Genomic DNA, 19,184 nt, shown 5'->3' with positions numbered 1-19,184 from the left:
GCAGAAGGCGGAGGAGAGCTGAGAGAGGGACGGGGAGGCAGTAGGGGAAGGAGAAGGAGGGAGAGGCAGAAGGCAGAGGAGAACTGAGAGAGGGACGGGGAGGCAGTAGGGGAAGGAGAGAGAGAGAGAGAGAGACAGACACCGGAGGCTCAGGAGGGAAGACCGACATGGAGGAGAGACCTGAAAATCCCGTCTTATGACGGGCTAATTGGCTACTTTAATTATAATCTCCATTGGGTCAGCAGCAGGAAGGGGAGGGGAAAGGGAAAGCTCTCTACTCTGTATTTCAGAGGCCTGACATGAACCCTTCCCTTGACTGTGCCCGCTGCATGTACAGGTGTATTTCACCTGGCCCCAAGCTGCTACACTGGGACACAGTTGGGGTAGTTCTCTCTCCCCAGGCCACCTGCCTCCTGAACCCCTCGTGCCCAGCCCCACCCCAGAGCAATGATTCAAATGAAGAAAAACAAAACTTATTTGGGTGAAGGACCCGAGCGACACAGGGTAAATCTACTCTAATATAGAAAGGAGAATGTTTGTATCTTTGTGCTCTAATAACTTGGACACTATAAGAGCAACCGCAACCAAACTTTCCATGGGAGAACCTTTCCTCCAGGAGAAGGTTTTAAGGTCCTGTGGGAGGGAAGAGAGGAGAGACCGACGCCTCCCCCGGGGCTGCACGGAGCTTGGCAGTGCGGGGACAAGTGGCTTCCCTGTCATTGCTGGAAGCATATGGGGGCCCCTCTTCAATAGTGCGATTGGCTCGGGGCCTGGCGGCCGACTAATGGGTGGGCGGGCTAACGGGGCTTGCTCTAGGCGGAGGGGGCAGGGCTGGTGTTACCGCTCAGCTGCCACTTTGAAAAAATGTCCGGAAGGAGGCGCATCAGAGACTCGGAGGTGATTGAGAACGGGGGGGGGGGGGATTGAATCGGGGGGGGACTGGTCCGGGGGGGCTGGACCATTGGGGGCAAGTGGGGGGAGAGCAGGATTGTAGGGGGGTGCAGCTGGACCATTGGGGGCGAGTGGGAGGGGGGCAGGATTGTAGGGGGGTGCAGCTGGACCATTGGGGGCAAGTGGGAGGGGGGCAGGATTGTAGGGGGATGAAGGAAGTGGGGCTGGACAATCCTGCAGGGAGAGAGTGAGAAATGAAGCCCATGGCGGGAGGAGGGGGTCTCCTTTGAGGGGCACTGGCCCAAGGGGCAGCACTGGATGATGCTGGGTGGATGAGAAATTAATCCAAGGTGGGGGGAGGGGGGATCCCTCAAATCTCAGCACTGGTCCTGGGTTTGATACTGGATGATCCTGGGGGAGCGGGGGGAGAGATGCAGTCCATGGGAGGGGCAGCTGGTCAAGGGGGTGGTGCTGGAGGAGGGACTACAGAGGTGCCAGCAGGCTCAGTTAGTTGACTCATAGTTTCATCCAAAAAGATGGGAGAAGAGTTTGCGGTGTCACCTTGAAATCTCTCCGATTCAGTAGGGCCAACCCCATGGATTGAGGCATCCCTATACTCAGATCTTGGATGAGAATTTGCAGGCCCAGCATGCCTCTCCCCTACGTCCCTACCAAAAAACATTAGCTTCTACAAAGGTAATTAGCAAAAATACCATCTGATAGGAAGCAAAGCATCGCACTACTGAAAAGGGGCCTCTATATGATTTGGGGGCTCTCCCTTCCACTGTGCTTTTCATGGCTCCAAGACTCACGACACGAGAAGGAAACAGAGACCTAGTTTCTACTGTGACTTTTGTATCTCAGTTTGCCAAGTCAAATAGCTCTGATTCTCAACATTGCAACGCCTCTTTTCTGAGTCCGAGATTTTGCTTTATGCAGCAGTAGAAAAGCATAGGGGTCTGCCATAATGGCCAGATGTCAGGCACTGGCGCTGCGGTGTGGCTGGAGGCTGTCAGGACCAGCTTCTGTTTTTCTAAATTTTGTTCCTCCGGTTTCCCGGGCAACGCTGGGTAAGTCCAGCTAGTCTGTCATAAGGAAGCGAAGCTGTCCCGGCTGAGATGGAATGGAATTCCCTGGTATGGCCCCACTAGATCCATCGACTTGTCTATTGCCCTGCCAGAGAACATCGCATCTGGGAAACGTGACTTGTGATGCATTTTACTGGACTCCAGCACAGAAGACAACTCCCCCTCCTCCAAATGATGGTGAAGGTAGTTTCGCTGCCCAAGGCTGAGATCCTGCCAGCCTGGACAGAATGGTCCCTTCCAGTTCTAGAGTCTCTATGGGTATGTCTACACTGCCACCCTAGTTCGAACTAGGGTGGCAGTGTAGACATACCCTATGATTCTATGGTCCCTTCCAGTGCTAGGTCTCTATGATTCTATGGTCCCTTCCAGTTCTAGGTCTCTATGATTCTATGGTCCCTTCCAGTTCTAGGTCTCTATGATTCTATGGTCCCTTCCAGTTCTAGGTCTCTATGATTCTATGGTCCCTTCCAGTTCTAGGTCTCTATGATTCTATGGTCCCTTCCAGTTCTAGGTCTCTATGATTCTATGGTCCCTTCCAGTTCTAGGTCTCTATGATTCTATGGTCCCTTCCAGTTCTAGGTCTCTATGATTCTATGGTCCCTTCCAGTTCTAGGTCTCTATGATTCTATGGTCCCCATTTGTCGGCCCCGCTCCTGTCTATTACCTACCTTGAGCTTTTTGCCTTTGTAAGGATTCTTTACATGCTCCTCTGCATCCATGATCACCTCTGTCAGGGTTCGGAATTTCCTCACCTACAAGAATAAGCAGGGATCGAGGACAGATCGACAGACCACAAGCTGGGGGAGGGCAGGGGACTTTGTGCTTCATACAGCGCCCAGCGCATCTATGCCAACACGCCAAGCGTTGTACAGTTTCATATTTACACTGTGGCAAATTCCAGCCGCTGTTTGAGCCCTTCACCAAGCAGGTACGGTTAGGAACAGCGTTCCCTGTAAGATTTGCGCTTGTGCGGCCACTTAGGAAAGAATCCAGTGCCACCCAGATCACTAGCAGAGCGCCCTCAGCTAGGCTTTGTTTCTATTGGTGGTGCACATTTGCACATCCTTTGGTGCACATTACAAAAATTTATTCTGCACAAGGATGGCAAAGATTAGAGGTAACACTGGTCAGGATCATCTCCACTGTGCAGAGGACATAGGGACAAGGGGTGGGGGAAGGGAGCAGCCCACAGTGAGTTATTGGTCGAGCCAGAGCAGGGGAGAAAGTTAACAAATGATTGGAAAACCTAAGTCTTGTGGCTGGCTAATCAGACTGTGGTTGTTTAGGTAGGCGAGAAAGGGAACTCGGGCATCCCTGGGTCCCATACTTCTGCTCTGACCACTAGGCTACCCTCCTGCACTACTCCACCAAGCCTCAGGAGTAGGGATGTGAAGAACTAGTCGACTCGTCGCTTCCTCGCCCCCCTGCCTCTATGAGAAAGAGGCAGCAAAGGGGGGAGAAAAAGAGGGGATGCTTCAAAGCAGCAGCACCACGTAGAGCCCAGGGAAACGCTGCATGCAGTCCCCAGCTGGCCCTGGGCTGCACGCAGTGTTTCAAAGGGGCAGTGCCGTGTGGAGCCTAGGGACAGCTGGGCACTCTCCTGCTGATCCCGGGCTCCATGCGGCACAGCCGCCTCGAAACGCCGTGGGGAGCACAGGGCCAACGGGGCACTGCTTGAGTCCCCCGCTGGCCCTGTGCTCCCAGCAGCGCTTTCACCCTGGGGCTGTTGAGGCGCCCTTGTCGACTAGTCGATGCAAATTGCAACGACTACTCTATTAGCCCATGAATCTAAATGTAACATCCCTCCGCAGGAGACGGCCCAACGCGGGGAGGTTACCTCGGTTGAGATCTCCATCCACTTCATCTTGCACATCTCGGCAGAGAAGTCCTTGAAGGCCACTTTGTCCCAGTCCAGATGGGACTCGGTGGTTTTGAATTTGCTGCCGTCGTTGGAGGGCAGGATGCCCTTCATGCACTCCAGCAGGGTCAGCATGTCCTCCTGGGACCAACGGTCTGAGCAAGGAAGAACACAAAGGCTTTCAACCGCCTCGCAGTCAGCTGGCCCCTCCCTGCGGTCAGCTTTTACGGATCCCCAGCAACGCGACAGCCCTTCCGCCCCTTGCAGCTACCGGCAGACCCAAGCAAGGCAGCTTGCAGCCAGGATCACCTTTACCCCAGCAGTGCTGCAGAGACCCAACAGGGCCCAGCATGGAATTCTCCACCGTAATGAAGATTGCCTGGACTGGCTGAGGAGGGGCACCTCCAGCTGTGTCTCCATTAGCCAGAGGGTTGGGATGGGGGGTGAACGCCGCAGCAGACAAGCTGGCAGCTATTGCTATGCAAGCATTGAGGGTGTTTCTTTGACACAACAAGGCAGGAGCTATTGGCCACTTGCAAGAACCTTTTCTTGTCTAAGGCACTGCGGGCTGGCAGCCTGGGAAACCTCCCCCTGGAAAGCCATGGCTCCGGGTTTTGGTGTGGAAGGGCTTCAATTAACCCAAGACTTATTCAGGGGGTGGGGAACTTTTCTTGCTTTGGGGGCCACTGACCCACAATTAGGGGAGGGCCGCACACAAAAAGCCCTGCCTGACATGGTGCCTGATTGAGAAGCAGAAAGACCTTCCCTCACGTTCCCCTCGCACACCAGAACCAGGAGGGGCTCAGCCTAGTAGATTTTGTGTGCTCCAGCCTCACAGGGGAGCAGCGGGGGAGCTGGAGCACCAGCACGGGCTCCCCAATGCCATGGGCCTCGGGGGCTGGATCCAGACAAGCCGGGGGCCGGATGCGGCCGCTGGGCCTGAGGCTCCCCACCCCTGGTTTATGCCATGCTAGAGCCTAGCAGAGGTCCGCGGTGGCGGGGGAGGGACACAGTTGCAGTGGTGCAAAGTGGACGCACCCAGGGCCACACAGGAGGTGGAAAAGGGCACAGGGCAACGCACAGCCCAGGAGAGAGCGGCACAGGTTGGCACAGCCCGGGAACATGCAGGAAGGTTGAGAACCTCTGATGGGCGGAGAGAAAGCTGCCACAACCCGGTGGGATCTTCCAGGGAGCCCAACCCTCTCCGCGGGGTGCCCTGCCAAGACGCAGGGAGGCGGGGGACACCCTCTGGCAAGCCGCCCCAATTAGCTCGAGTCATCTCTGAGCTATGGCACTTGGGAGGCCAGCAAGACTGGCATGGTGGGGCTCAAGGACAGGCAGCGGGCATCCCCACTGAATTCCCCCAGTGCAGGGAGCCCCTGTGTTCAGAGCAGAGCCAGGGCTGCCCCAACCCCACAGGAGGACGGGGGGGCGCAGGGGCAGATCCTGAGTGGGTCACCTACGAGGAGCAGCGGCCATGTTGTTCTCTGCTGCCTTTGGAACTTTGCAAAGGCGCCGTTTGAACAACCGGAACCAGCCCCTTGTGAAGAGGGGCAGCACAAACCGGTCCTCTCTGCCCCCGGGCAGAGATCGTTTCCCCTCCGTTAAGATGGTCTAAGTGGCCGCCCCGTGGCTTGGGGGTTGCTGCCCTGCTCCACCGCTGCCACTCGGCGTAGGTGGGGGCAACCCCTAATCCTGCCGGCCGGAAGAAACAGGAAGCCGGCCAGAGAGAGGGTGGGGAATTGACGCGCCCAGCGATGGCAGCAAAAGGGGAAGTGGGGAGCCTGGCAGGGCTGTTTCCAATGTCCCTCAGCCGGCAGAAGTCAGAGCTAAAGGGGGAAAAGCCCCGGGGAACCGCTGTGGGTCACAGAGCTCTCACTTCCTGCAGCACTTCTCCCTGACACATAGCCCAGACTTTCCTTCGCTTGCTTTCATCCCCTTCCTCCTCAGAATCCCCCTCCCCACCGGGGGGTTGCACCTTCAACTGCTTGGGCCCTGAAAAGAGGCCAGGACCTGCTGATTTTAAAACCCGGTGGGTTCTCTCAGCTGGGCGCCCCAGAAACAGAGCAGGAGTCCAGGCCTGCTGACCTGGGCTCGGGCAATTTAAAAGGACCCGTGGCAGCAGCAGCAGCAGCAGCGTCCGGGAACCCCTTTCAAATCACCCGCCGGGCTCCTAAGCGTGTGCGGGGTGGTACCGGCAGTGGCACAGGCAGCCGGGCAGGCCTTGCCCACACGAGAAGAGCGCGCCCAGCAGCACCGCCCAGTGTCAGGCGGGCCGTGTCCACGCGAGCGCAGCGGGTACGTGCCTGGGGCCCAGAATTGCTGTGGGGGGCTTGGGGGAGACATCAACACCAAGAAGCTACAAGTCAGGTCCATCGATAGGGGGAGGGGGCAATTTCCCTGGAGCCCACTGATTTAAAAGGGCCTGGGGCTCCTAGCCACCACGACCGTGGAATGGCAGCTGCCGGAGCTCCTGGCCCTTTAAATCACCGCCAGAGTCCCAGAGAGCACTGAGGGCTGCCCGGGAGAGGCTCTCTCAGCCCCGCCTCTTCCGCCCTAGGCCCCGCCCCTTCCCCCCATCTTGCCCAGGGTCCAAACAAGTCTGCCGTCCCCCTTGCTACAAGTACACAGCCTGAGCAATCGGGAGATGAAGGGCTGCCCTGCAAGCTGGGGGGTCAGAGCTCCACATCAGTGGAGAGCGGCGGGTTGCACAAAGTCCCGTGTGCTCTACATGTGACGGTTTCCATTTTGCGACCACCGACCCTCGAGGCAGGGAGATGTGGCAGAGCCGGCTGTGCGGCCCACCAGCAATTCACCGGCAGCAAAGGCTTTGGTTCGGAGTCCGAAGTGAGGACGCACGTTAATGAAAACAAGGGGAGACTGAACCCTGGCGAAGGAGACAGTTAAACACCGTTATCGTCCTGGCTCGTTTCTCTCGGCAATCAACACATGCACGGAGCGACTGAGTGAGGGTCTCCAGCCTGTGTTGGGCAGGAGAGCCGACCACATGACCTTAGTGGCTGGATCTTACAACCCTTGGCGAGATCTCCAAACCACTAGCGATTGTCTTTGAAAACTCATGGAGGACAGGAGAGATTTCAGAGGAGTGTGAAAGGGCAATTAAAGCACCTCGCCATACAAAGAGGAATAAGGACAAAACCTGGCAAATTCAGCTCAACTCCAAAGGCCAGAAAAGAGAATGGAGCATATCGCCAAGCAGTCTGCTTGTAAGCACGGGGAAGATCAAGGTGATAAGTAGCAGTCAACATGGATTTGTCAAGAACAAATCATGTCAAACCAAGCTAATACCCTTCTTGGACAGGGTAACAATCCTTGAGGCTAGGAGAAGTAGATAGGATGCAACCCCACTCTAGGAAGGCTTCTGATACTGCCTCACATGACCTTCTCCCAAGGAAAGTAGGGAGCCTATATGAATCTGCAATTGAGGAGCAGGGGACTACCAGCTGGAAAACCATACTCAGAAAGAAAACATCACTTGCTCACAGTCAGACTGGAGGGGCACAGCAAGAGGAGTCCCACAAGGACCTACCCAGGATCCATTCAATTCGGTATCTTCACAGATCATTTGGATAATGGCACAGAGTACACTAGGGATGTAAAATCCCATTCAGTTACTTACACAGTTAAACATTATGGCTACGTCTAGACTGGCATGATTTTCCGCAAATGCTTTTAACAGAAAAGCTTTTCCCGTTAAAAGAATTTGCGGAAAAGAGCATCTAGATTGGCACAGGTGCTTTTGCGTGAAAGCACTTTTTGTGGAAAAGCGTCCATGGCCAATCTAGACGCGGTTTTGCGCAAGAAAGCCCCGATCGCCATTTTCGCCATCAGGGCTTTTTTGCGCAAAACAGTTTTTAGCTGTCTACACTTGCAAAAAATACATTTGCGCAAGAGGGCTTTTTCCCGAATGGGAGCAGCATAGTATTTGTGGAAGAACACTGACAATCTTACATTTGATCGTCAGTGTTCTTGCGCAAATTCAAGCGGCCAGTGTAGACAGCTGGCAAGTTTTTATGCAAAAGCAGCCGCTTTTGCAGAAAAACTTGCCAGTCTAGATGCAGCCTATGTGTAACCGCTTAACCCATTAAAGAGGGGTAGCGGGGGGGCTGCTCCAGCCCACTCGCCATGGGTGGGTGCACCTCCAGCCAGGCTGGAGCGCCCCTAACTGGGGTGCACCCAACGGAGTTTTTTCTGGCTGGGCTGGAGCGCCCCCACCCACAGTGGGCCCCAGGGGGCTGCTCCAGCTCCCAACTGTTAACCTTACCAGGTGATGCTTACCGGTTAATCATTAGAGGGGTAGTCGTATTAGTCTGAATCTGCATAACCAACGAGAAGTCCTGTGGCACCTTATAGACTAAGATTTATTGGAGCATTAAGCTTTCGTGGGAAAAGACCCACTTCGTCAGATGTCTATAAGGTGCCACAGGACTTCTCTTGTTTATGCGGTTAATCATTCACATCCCTGGAGTGCACTAACAAAATTGTATGGACAATCCTAAGGTAGAAGGGGTTGAAAGCATGTTGGTAGGGTTGCCAGATATCTTACAAAAAATCCTGGAAAAAAAATGAGTTGAGCCCCCCAAAAAGCAAAAAACAAAAAAAACAAAAACGTGGAGCCAAAGTTGTTGAGCAAAAAAAAAAAAGCAAAGCAGGGGATGTCCCCATCAGCCTTCCATCCAAGAAAAGGTATATTGCATGTCCGGTTTTTTTTTACCGTTCAGCAGCCAAAAATAATGGACTGTCCGAACGAAAACCGGACACCTGGCAACCCTACACGTTAGAGGACTGGACCAAAATTATCTTGACAAACTGGAGAAGTCAGGGCTGCGTAGGGCACCCGAAAATTTGAGGCAAGCCCTGGTTCTTAATGTCCACCCACCCGCCTTTCTGTGACTCTACTTCCTCCAGGGAGGGTCTAGCTAACTTAAAAAGGAAAAAGCCTGCCAGAGCTATTAGCAGCCACTGAACCTGTGAAAGAGTCATTCAAGTGGTAATGAAACCATTTCATAGCAGGCATTTGTCAACCCTAGGTGTTTACTGTCCGTTTCTGAATTTACAGTGTTAGTCACAGGATCTTGTTAAAAATCCCGTTTAAAACTATTTCATTACTGTGTTGCTAACGATTATAAAATCACAGCTCTAAAAAAAATCATGATCTCCCGCCCCTCCAGGCTGTCCTCAGACCTGGAGGCACCGATTTAAGCTCTGGGTAGCACCCCACAAATCTTAAGGACGTCCCGGGGAGAAGCGGTCTGAAATAAATAGGCCGGAATTCAATCATGACAAACACAAAGTCGCTCCACTTAGGAAGGAATAACGGATAGCACAAAATACAAAAATGAGAGGAGGGAACAGGGCAGGAGAGGCTCTGGGGATTACAGAGGATCACAGTCTACAATGAGTCAACAATGTTGCAAAAAAAAAAAAAAGCAAGCGTCATTCTGGGCTGTATTCACGGGAGCGCTGTAAGACAGACACAAGAGGTAACTCAGCAGCACTCAAAGCCTCAAACGGGGTAGCGTGCCCACTTCCAGATGTGGCTCAACTGGAGAGAATCCAGAGACAACACAGGTGGCAAATGGTCTAGAAAACACAGCCTATGAGGAAAGACTGGGGGGGAAAAATAGGGTTTGCTTATTATGGAAAAGGGAACACCAAGAAGGAACAGGATACAAGCATGCAAAAGATTGTTATAAACAGGAAAGGGCACAGTAAGAAAAACTTCCAGTCAAGGGAGTTAAACACCTGAACAATTTCCTGAAGGGAGGGGGGGTTGGATCTCCATCACTGGGCGTTTTTAAGAAAAGGCCAGACAAACTCCTCTTGGGGGTGGTCTAGATAATACTGCCTCAGTGCAGGGGACTGAACTACATGGCCAGAAAGTCCTTGCCAGGCCTATATTTCTAGCAATTTGGTGGCAAGGAAACCACTAGCCCAAATGGAATGAAAAAAAAAAACCCTCTCTCTATAGACAAAAGTTTTTCCTGCGGGATGTCGGCCACCCCGCCTCCTCCCTTACCTGCGCTGAGGGCCCCGGCCTCCCTGGTGCCGGGGGTGGTGGCAGCCGGGCAGCAGTAGTGCAGCCTTCCCAGTCTCCCTGGAGCTCCGAGGGGCAGGGCTGCAGCCGCACAGCCTTTCCAGAGGTGTGGGGTTAGGAGGAAAGCTGGGCAGGCCAGGCCTCGGCCCCCCCCATCCCCGGCAGCTGGTGGGAGCAAAGAGGCAGGGGCAGGGGGGTGACTTTGGCCTCTGGCGGGGGGAAGAGTCGAGGTGGCCTCGGAGCCTCCCCAGCGGCCGGGGGGAGAAACAGGCCCAGCATGGCTTTGGCCCATCCCGTCCCGGCGGCCTGGGGGAGCACCGGGCGGTACAACCTCGCCCCGGCCCCCCACCCCGGCAGCCAGGAGGGGAAGAGGCAGAGAGCCCAAGAGCCGGGGCCGGCTGACAGGGGAAGAGTGCGGGACCTGCGAGGCCCTGGAGAGCTCCCTCTTCCCACCTGGCCTGGCCTCCGGGGTGTCCTTGCAGCCAGGAGGGTGAGCGGGGGCTGGCCAGGCATGCCACACCTCAGCCTGGTCCTTCCTGGAGGTGGGGGGGGGGGGGGGGGCGGGAGCCAGGCTGCCTACCCCCACAGAGGGGGGTTGGCGAGTGTAGCCACAGGAAAGTTAAAACCTACTGACCGTGTAAGCGAATGGAAGTTTCCCTACGGAACAACATTTAGCCTTTACGTAGCATTTCATAGCCCTGATCCTGCAGTGTCTTCGGCTCTGCCTCTCTGCTGAAGTCAACAGCACGGCCGGGAGCTCGCTGCAGGAATGGACTCCGACCAGGAACCCTGAACATGTCTGAACATCCCCCGCCTGACAATTTCCTGCCCCCGTGGAACTGAAAAGCAAACTGGCAAGCCGAGGTCCCTGCTCAGCGCAGGTCTGGGCGAGGAGGCTCCGCTCACTGAGCCGTGGGCGTGAGGCACAGACGTGGGTCTCGACCTTGCAGTGGGATCTGCTCGCGTGGTGCCCTGCGTCCATGCAGAGCGTCAGTGACTCCAGCGGGGATCTGCACAGGACAGGGAACCACTGGGCGAATCGGAGGGCAGGACTGAGACCACCGTTTCCTCCTCACATCCCTCCCACGACTTCTTTTCCAAATTCCTTCCCCTCCTTTGTTAAAGTCCTGGGCTCGCTAGAGCAGCAGTGGGAAACCTCCCTCCCCTTCGTTCATTTTCATCTGGCCTGCAGGCCACACATGTTCAACTCACCCACCGCGGGGGCAGAGGCTTGGGGTTTCCCCTTGCAGCGAGGCAAGCTGGAGCTTGTGGCTCCAACCCCTCGGTGCCAGCACACCCCACTGTGGGGGGGCGGGGGGAAGCCCCTTTCCTCCCTCCTTCTCCCGCAAGAGCAGGTGAGTTGAATGTCTGGGGTTCCCCGCTGATATTGTTAGTGGTTCAATGAGCCTGATACACAAAAGGTCCTTCACCCCTGCACTAGCCAAACCCATAATTGTGTAATTCTGGGACAACGGTGCTACTGCAACTCTTACAGAAGTCCCGCTTTGTCCACAAAGTTGCAGGCTTGCGCAACTCCAGAAGAACTAGGAAGAGTCAGCGGATTTTCACAAAGGGGGCAAATAAAGATATAAAAACCAAATTAAGAATTAAGAGTTCGGATCTTCTGAGATTTCCAGAGCTGGCCAACCTAAACATTGGCTGTTGGGGCTTTTTCTTCTCTGCTAATTAAAAACAACATGATCTCTTTCACATTTGGAAAATTAATAGCTGTGAACTTTGTCTACCATTTTAATTGATTCGGTGTTAAAATATATTGGTCAGATTCCGAGTTCCAGACCAAGGTAACAATTACATTCATATGCTGCTCTCCATCCACGCACAGTTCCCATTGGTGTTGAGAGGTTTATGCAAGAAGCCAACTACAATCCTTAATATCATACAGTGAACTTTAACGGGATAAGAGCGAGGCCTAACACAACCCCTCACGTACCTCTTGCATCTAGGGGTTGTGATGTACCATACTGGATTTCCCTGCTCTCTTCTTGGGCATGACCCTTTTATGAAAATGTACAAAAATCCAGCATTCAACCACCCAACTCCAGTTCTTGTGTAAACACACACAATGCCACTGCCATCAATGCGCCTGATTCTACTAGGGCATTGAAATAAACCTACCTGATTATGCCAGGGCATATTTGGTGCAGAAAACAGGGTCTTCGCATGTCCCCAAATCCCTGCCTGACCTTTAGATTTGTGTTGGCAAAATCTCCCCTCATAGCACTTTTCAATTAGACTCTGTTTACAGACCACCTCCATTTTGGTGGCTGACGGCGGGGGAGGAGGGCAGTGGGCATATGATTTTAAGGCAAGCCAGAGCAGGGGTTTTCAGAGCTGGGTCGCGGGGCCGCCTTGGTAAGCCGCTGGATGCTTTTTTTATCTAAGCGTCCATAGGCCCAGAGCCTCGCGGCTCCCATTGGCTGCAGTTTGCCATTTCCAGCCAAGACCTGGCCCTTGCTGCTTCCAGCTTGGCTGGAAATGGCAAATCGCAGCCAATGGGAGCCGCGAGGCTCTGGGCCTAAGGACGCTTAGATAAAAAAAGCATCCAGCGGCTTACCAGGGCAGGCCTGCGGCCCAGCTCTGAAAACCCCTGGGCTAGATTCTGGGCCTGTCAGATCTTCACAGTTTCCCTTTCCCGGCCTCACGACACCTGTTACTGTCAATCAAACGTGCTACCTGACTGACCAAAATCACTCATTCATATGCACTTTGTGTTACCACATTATCGGACCCATCACTGGGGGGGGGGCCTCTGGACCGGGGCTGCACTCCTATGTTTTAAGTGTGTGTGTGTGTGTGTGTAGCAGCTCCCAGCAGGGGATGATACACACCCTGAGGCATGGTGTGCAATCTTCCATGTACTCTCTTAGCTTGCACACCTACTCCTTCAGGTTTGGATGGGGCAGTCTTTGAGGATTCAATGGGAGAAGTCAGTGGGGAGCCGTGGGTGTGCAAGAAATGAAAGGGAGTTGGTCCTTTTATCATTCACGGGGGGTAAGTCCAGTATTGGTCTTAATACAGGGATCCTGCTTCCGCCCTTACCGGTAAGAATTATTATTATTGACGTGCATCACTGTAACACCACCAGGGTAAACCTGGCCCAGGCCCACATGGTGGTGGGTGCAGCACAAACACAGAACAATAAGCACCTTTTTCGAGTCCGACTTGTACATGTGAGGGCTAAAACCATTTCTTCCCCCCCCCTCCCCCCGGCATTTTTTTTTTTAAACAAAAACTGACATTTGAATGATCTAAGATCCATGGTTCTTAGGCAGAAGCGTCAGTCAATTCAGCTCCCACACGAACAATTGCACGGCCAGCGAAGTTAACGAAGCTGCACCTGATCGGGGATGGATCTGAGGCTGTCTGTCTCAGCCGAATGGTGACGTTATGGCTCAAACCCATAAAAAAAATCAGCCTCGAGTTTGAATTTCCCAACTGGCATCCTTAAACTATTCAGGCAGACTGGGATGAAGCATCAGTCTTCACTCTGCCAGTTTTAGTGGCCATTTTAAACATTACACAATTTTATTGAGAGTCCCCAGGAAAGGACTAACAGAAAGCATGATCTCAAGGGCAGATCCATATAGGGGTTCTGGATTTAGTATTGCCTCACAGCCAAGGCACCTTCCTAATTTTTAAATGGTGCTCCAAAGACCTGTACTAGAGCCTACACACACTCATGTAATTCTATTGGGATTACTCATATGCTCAGATTCTTGCAGGATGGTTGTCTTTTTTGGGGGGGGTGGGAAAGGGAAGAGTACACAAGAGAAGATCTCCAAGCACAGATCCCTTTCTGAGGAGGAAAGCCAAGTGCTCCTGGGCGACAGAGCTGCTCTCACCTTGATTCTTGGGAGCTGTCATTTCCAAGTCGGCAGGACTATCTGCTTCTCCGTTCATTCTCTGCCTGTCTGACCCAAAGGTGATCCTGCTGGCTCTCAATCCACCTTAAATCAACCAAGCTTCACTCTAAAAGCAAACAGACACGGGAGCTAGAACCTCTGCTTGCAGAAAACCTGTCCTCCGGCCCCTCCACCCCAGCCTCCCATTTCCAATAGGACCAGCCCCAGGATCTGAAAACTCCAAACAAAAAAGAGACAATCGCAGCAGAGCCAGTAGAACGCCGCTAACGGCACCCCCTGTACTGGCAGCACCACTGAAAAACTGGGTACCAAAAGCCTGAGTAGGTTGGGACAAAAGCATCTGGGGGGGGAGGGGGGACTCCGGAGATCTAGTGTCACCCCCACCCTCTAAAAGACTCCTCCTCCTGCCCTCGTCTCTCCAGCACACTGCAGAGAACCCCTCCCTGGACTCCTGAGCTCTTCCGCCTCTTGGAGGGAAGGGGGACCCAGAGAAAAGCCAGCCCCAATGCTGAGCTGCGCAGGGGAGACATCCTCACATATGGGCATCAGCAAGATTGGGGGGGTGAGTCTGAGGGAGGGGACTGGGCTGGAAGGAGGCAGCAGAGGAATCCCCCGGAAAAAGGAATGAGGGGGCTGGGGAAGCAGAGAAACCCGTAGCCGAGGGGGGGGGCAGGATGGAGGGGGCTGGGTGTATGAGGGAAAGGGATAGATATAGCCCGGTTGGGGCAGGATTGGAGGGGAGGAAAGATCTAGGGGAGAAAGGGGGAAATGAGGCACCGATACCAGGCCCAGACTGCGAGGAGAGAGACCTTCTGATAAGAGACAGGAGGGGCAGGATGAAGTGGGAGGAGGGGGAACAGATCCCCAGGCTCAGAGAGGAGCAGGCTTGCTTGGTGGGGAATGGAGAGGCACAATCCTGGGAGGGGGAAGGCACCAATCCCTGGGTGGGAGGAAGGGCAGACCTGGACAGTAAGGGGCAGATCCACACAGAGAGAGCCAGGCCTGCCTGATGGGAAGGGAGAGCAAATTCCTGGGAGGGGAAGGTGGGGGGAGGGTTGGATCCCTGGACCAGAGGAGGGCAGGCGCAGATGACAGGGAAGGGGAGGCACAGAGGGCAGATTCTTGGGGCAGATGGGGGGAGGGGAGCTACCCAGAGGTGGAGAGGGACAGGCCTGGATTGTAGAGGGGGCAATCCCTGGATGGGAGGAAGGGGCAGATCTTCAAGCCGGGGCAAAGGGCAGAAAGGGGAGCAGATCCCCGGGCGGGGGGAGGGGCAGGCCGGGATGGCAGTGGGGGGGGGGGCGGACAAGATGACTGGGCGGGGGAAGGGACAGGCCGGGATAGCATAAGCAGGGGCAGATCCCAGGACAGGGAGTGGAGATCCCAGGCAGGGGGAGGGGGCAGACCCGGATGCTGGGGGGGGGGGGTGGAGGAACAGTTGGGGGGGAGAGGGAGGGAGAACAGATCCTCGGGCAGGCGACGGGGCAGGCCAGGATGGGGGGGAGGAGACAAATCTCCGGGCGGGGAGCAAAACCACTGGGCAGAGGAGGGAGGAGCAGGCACAAATAGCAGAAGGGGGAGGCAGATCTCCGGGCGAGGGGAGGGAGACATGGGGGGGGGGAGAGCAGATCCCAGGGAGAGGAAAGGGGAGTGATCTTCGGGCGGGAGGGGGGGAAATCCCCGGAGAGGGGCAGGCCTGGATGGCGACGGGGGAGGGGGACGGCAGATCCGAAAACGGGGGGAGGGGCAGGCCCGGACTGCGGGGGGGGGGGGGGGGAGTGGGCGGGAGATCCCCGGGGAGGGGAAGGTCCGGATGGCGGGTGGGGGGGAGAGGGGAAGGGGGACGATCCTCGGGCGCGGAGGGGGAGGGCAGGCCCGGACGGCGGGGGTGGGCAGATCTCCGAGAGAGGGAGGGGCAGGCTCGGATGGCGGGGGGGGGGGGGGGCAGATCTCCGAGAGAGGGAGGGGCAGGCTCGGATGGCAGGGGGGGGCAGATCCCCAGACGGGGGGAGGGGCAGGCCCGGATGGCGGGGGGGGGGGGGGCAGATCCCCGGGCAGGGGGAGGAGCAGGCCCGGATGGCAGGGGGGGGGCAGATCCCCGGGCGGGGGGGGGGGCAGATCCCCGGGCGGGGGGGGGGGCAGGACCGGATGGCAGGGGGGGGCAGATCCCCGGGCGGGGGGAGGAGCAGGCCCGGATGGCAGGGGGGGGCAGATCCCCGGGCGGGGGGAGGGGCAGGCCCGGATGGCGGGGGGGGGGGCAGATCCCCGGGCGGGGGGAGGAGCAGGCCCGGATGGCGGGGGGGGGGCAGATCCCCGGGCGGGGGGAGGAGCAGGCCCGGATGGCGGGGGGGGGGGGCAGATCCCCGGGCGGGGGGAGGGGCAGGCCCGGATGGCGGGGGGGGGGCAGATCCCCGGGCGGGGGGAGGAGCAGGCCCGGATGGCGGGGGGGGGGCAGATCCCCGGGCGGGGGGAGGAGCAGGCCCGGATGGCGGGGGGGGGCAGATCCCCGGGCGGGGGGAGGGGCAGGCCCGGATGGCGGGGGGGGCAGATCCCCGGGCGGGGGGAGGGGCAGGCCCGGACGGCGGGGGGAGGGATCCCCACGTGCCCTGCGCAGCCCCTGCCCAAACGCAGCTCAGGCCAGCGCCAGTCTCCTCCTCTTCCACCAGGCAGCGGCAGCCGGGCGGGACCGACGCGCCAGCAGCTGCCGCTGCGCCGCCCTCCCCCACCCCCTCCGGGGAGAGCAGGCGGCCTCCTCCGCCGGGCGCCGCGGCGACTCCCCCGCCCGCCCGCCCGGCGCCGCGCGGACCGCGCCGGCCCCCGCCTCGCCCCGGCGGGCAGACCCCGGGGGCGCCCGGCGCCGCGCGGCCCCCCGGAGGCTCGGGCCCTCCGGGGCCCCCGCACCTCGCCACCCTCCCCGGCCGCCCGGTTACCGGGCCCGTCGGGCAGACACTGGCCGGCTCCGCCCGCCCCGCCGCCGCCCAGCCCGGCTGCAGCCAGCGCGCCGCGGAAGCCGCCCGCCGGACCCACCTCCAGGGCAGGGGGAGGGGGCAGGACTCGCCGCCGCGGCAGCCGCAGCCTCGCCGGAGCCGCGGGGGGAAGGGGCGGAGGCGGCGGCGGGGGGCGTCGGGGCCGCCGCAGCGCGCAGAGCCGGGCGAGGGCAGCGCGTCCTCTCCCCGCACCGACCCCCGGGGAGCGCGGCCCGGCCCAGAACCACCCAGCCCAGCGGGGGGCCGGAGCCCCGCGGCCGCCGGGGAGGGGAGCCAGCCTGGGCACGCACCCGCCCGACGGCGACCGCCCCAGCTCCGGAGGGGAACGGGGTGGGTGGATGGGGGGGGTGGGGGGGACAACCGCCCGGCCCCGGGAGCCCACCCCCGAAATCCCGCCGCGGCTGCCCGGCCGGGGCCACGCTGCTACCTCGTGCAGTCCCCCCTTCCGCGCGGCGGCGGCTGCGCCCCCTTCCCTGCCGCCGCGGCTCCGGGGGGTCCGGTTCTGCAGCAGCTCGGGAGCCGCTTTGTACGCGCCTATCCCCGGCGGGCCGAGGCTCCCGGAGCCGCCGCTTCCTGCCTGGCGAGCCGCGGGGCCTTGCCCGGGCTGCGAGCGCGTGGAAAATCCAACCCCGCGCCGCCCGCCCCGAAATCTCCCCGCGCTACCCCCCAAAAAAGCCCCCCGATCCCCGCTGCCTGCTCCCCCGAGCGCCTTCCCCTCACCGAGTAAGCCGGGCGGCCGCCGAGTCTGCAACCGGGGGGAAGCAGCAGCAGCTGCTGCAGCCAACCACCACCGGAGCCTGTGGAGGAAACAAAGCGCCTCCTCCAGCCCCAGATGGCGAACCAGAGCGTCGGCTAATGGCGAGCTCCACATGCGCTCCTGCTGCAGCAAAGCAGCCCGGTGCAGCCAGCGTAGCCTCGGATCGTGCCTTCTCCCCCCTCCCCCTGATCCTTCTCCCACCCACCCTCCCTTGCAACAGGGGGCTGCATCGGGCGCGTTTACTGCTGGAGGTCTCGGGTCTTTTTTTCGAAATGCACCTACCTGCAAACCAGCCAGGCTGGAGAAGGCGCTTGGGGACGGCTTTTTTTGGGTGCTTTAGCTGGGGAGCGCTGGTTGAATGCTAGCCAGCTCTGCAGCGCTGGCCCCGGGCGTGGACTCGCTCCAGTCCCCGCAGAGAGATTGCACTTCCCCCGCCTCCATCTCTCTGCTTTTTTCTTCCAATCAGCCGGGCTCTTTTCGCTCCTGGATCCTTAGCCAACCTCACAGCCCTTCACAAGTCTCCACTTTTCCATCTGCTCCCTAAACGGAATTGTCAGAGAAATCGGTCTCGTCTCTTTTCACTCTCTTCTGGCTCTTACGGGATTGTGTGTCTGTCTCTCTCTGACTCTCTCGCTCTCTCTCTGTGCGTGTTTATTGCTCTTTGCTTTTGCAACACTGTAGCCAAAAGAAGAGAAGAGGAGGAGGAGGAGGGAGAGACAGGGAAAGAGAAGGAGGAAAAAAAAAAAGCTTACATTTGCAACAATCCTCTTCTGACGTTTGCACCAAAAATTCACATGGTCGATTTCCTACAACCCACCTCGAATAGCACGAAAAAAAATAAGTTTTTTTTTAAAGTTCCACCTATGCACAAAAATAAAATTCAGATTTTCTTTGTCAAGTTCCGAGAGCGGGGACAGACATTTGCACCAACGCAAAAGAAGGAACCTGAACTACACTGCAAGTGGCTGCCTTGTAAACAGGCTCTCGGGGAAGAAGGAGACGGGGAAAAAAATGGGGAGTTTTGTTGTGTGTCTCTTGCACCAGGAAATGCACAAACAGGTCGAGAGTGAAATTCACACTTTCCTCCCGGACTGCGTGAACCGCTGGATTTGTTAACGATACCGTGAAATTGACACTCTTGGATATTTCAAAGCCGGAGGGGGCTGGGTGAAGGGAGAGTTTTTCCATTTCCTCCCCCCCCCCTCAATTTTTTTTAATCTAATTTTTCCAACTCCACCTTTGTTGTTATGGGCGTCATCTGCTGCTAGCCAATCCCCTGTCTGGGATCTGCCTGTCAAATTAATGGCAATCCCAATAAGCAAGCGGCTTCTACAGACCAAAAAAAAAAAAAAAAGCAATTAAGTGTTATGAGCTCTCTTGGGGGGGAAGAGTGGGAGGACCTGCTCTAAGGCCTATACATGTGAGACCAGGAGGGTGCTGCATGGTTTGGCTTTGGCTGTCAATGCAGGGATTCCCATAACACTGTGTGCAAATGCTTGCCTGCCTTGTTGCATTAGATATGTATCAGGCACCAGGGATATTTTTTTATATATGGAGAAATGTAAAGGGGTTGTCAGACAGCACTGCTGAGTGTATACATGGTTTTGTTACCACAGATTAATGCAGATTAGTTTAAACATGCTGGTAATGAAGTGGGAGCT

General features: G+C 57.1%; 1 protein-coding gene across 7 annotated transcripts in view; it reads right to left on the bottom strand.

The window, feature by feature from the left end:
- Positions 1-18,693, bottom strand: part of UBTF (upstream binding transcription factor) — a 49,096-nt gene extending 30,403 nt beyond the window's left edge. For 2 of the 7 annotated variants that reach the window (XM_075911199.1, XM_075911197.1), the window contains exons 1-5: positions 18,341-18,693; positions 17,806-18,198; positions 13,759-13,885; positions 3,817-3,992; positions 2,648-2,731 (exon numbers count right to left, since the gene is read on the bottom strand). In XM_075911199.1, coding sequence (XP_075767314.1) covers positions 2,648-2,731; positions 3,817-3,992; positions 13,759-13,816 — 318 coding nt within the window. In that variant the 5' untranslated portion in view covers positions 13,817-13,885; positions 17,806-18,198; positions 18,341-18,693. Of the gene's footprint in view, positions 1-2,647; positions 2,732-3,816; positions 3,993-13,758; positions 13,886-17,486; positions 17,666-17,805; positions 18,249-18,275 lie in introns of those variants that run through there. The other 5 variants (XM_075911193.1, XM_075911198.1, XM_075911195.1 and 2 more) reach the window with 4 other exon arrangements.
- Positions 18,694-19,184: the final 491 nt, after the last annotated feature.

Source organism: Pelodiscus sinensis, chromosome 29, assembly GCF_049634645.1.
Source record: "Pelodiscus sinensis isolate JC-2024 chromosome 29, ASM4963464v1, whole genome shotgun sequence".
NCBI lineage: Eukaryota > Metazoa > Chordata > Testudines > Trionychidae > Pelodiscus > Pelodiscus sinensis.
The sequence above is the reverse complement of the archived record's forward strand: the minus strand, read 5'-3'. Positions and strand labels throughout refer to the sequence as shown.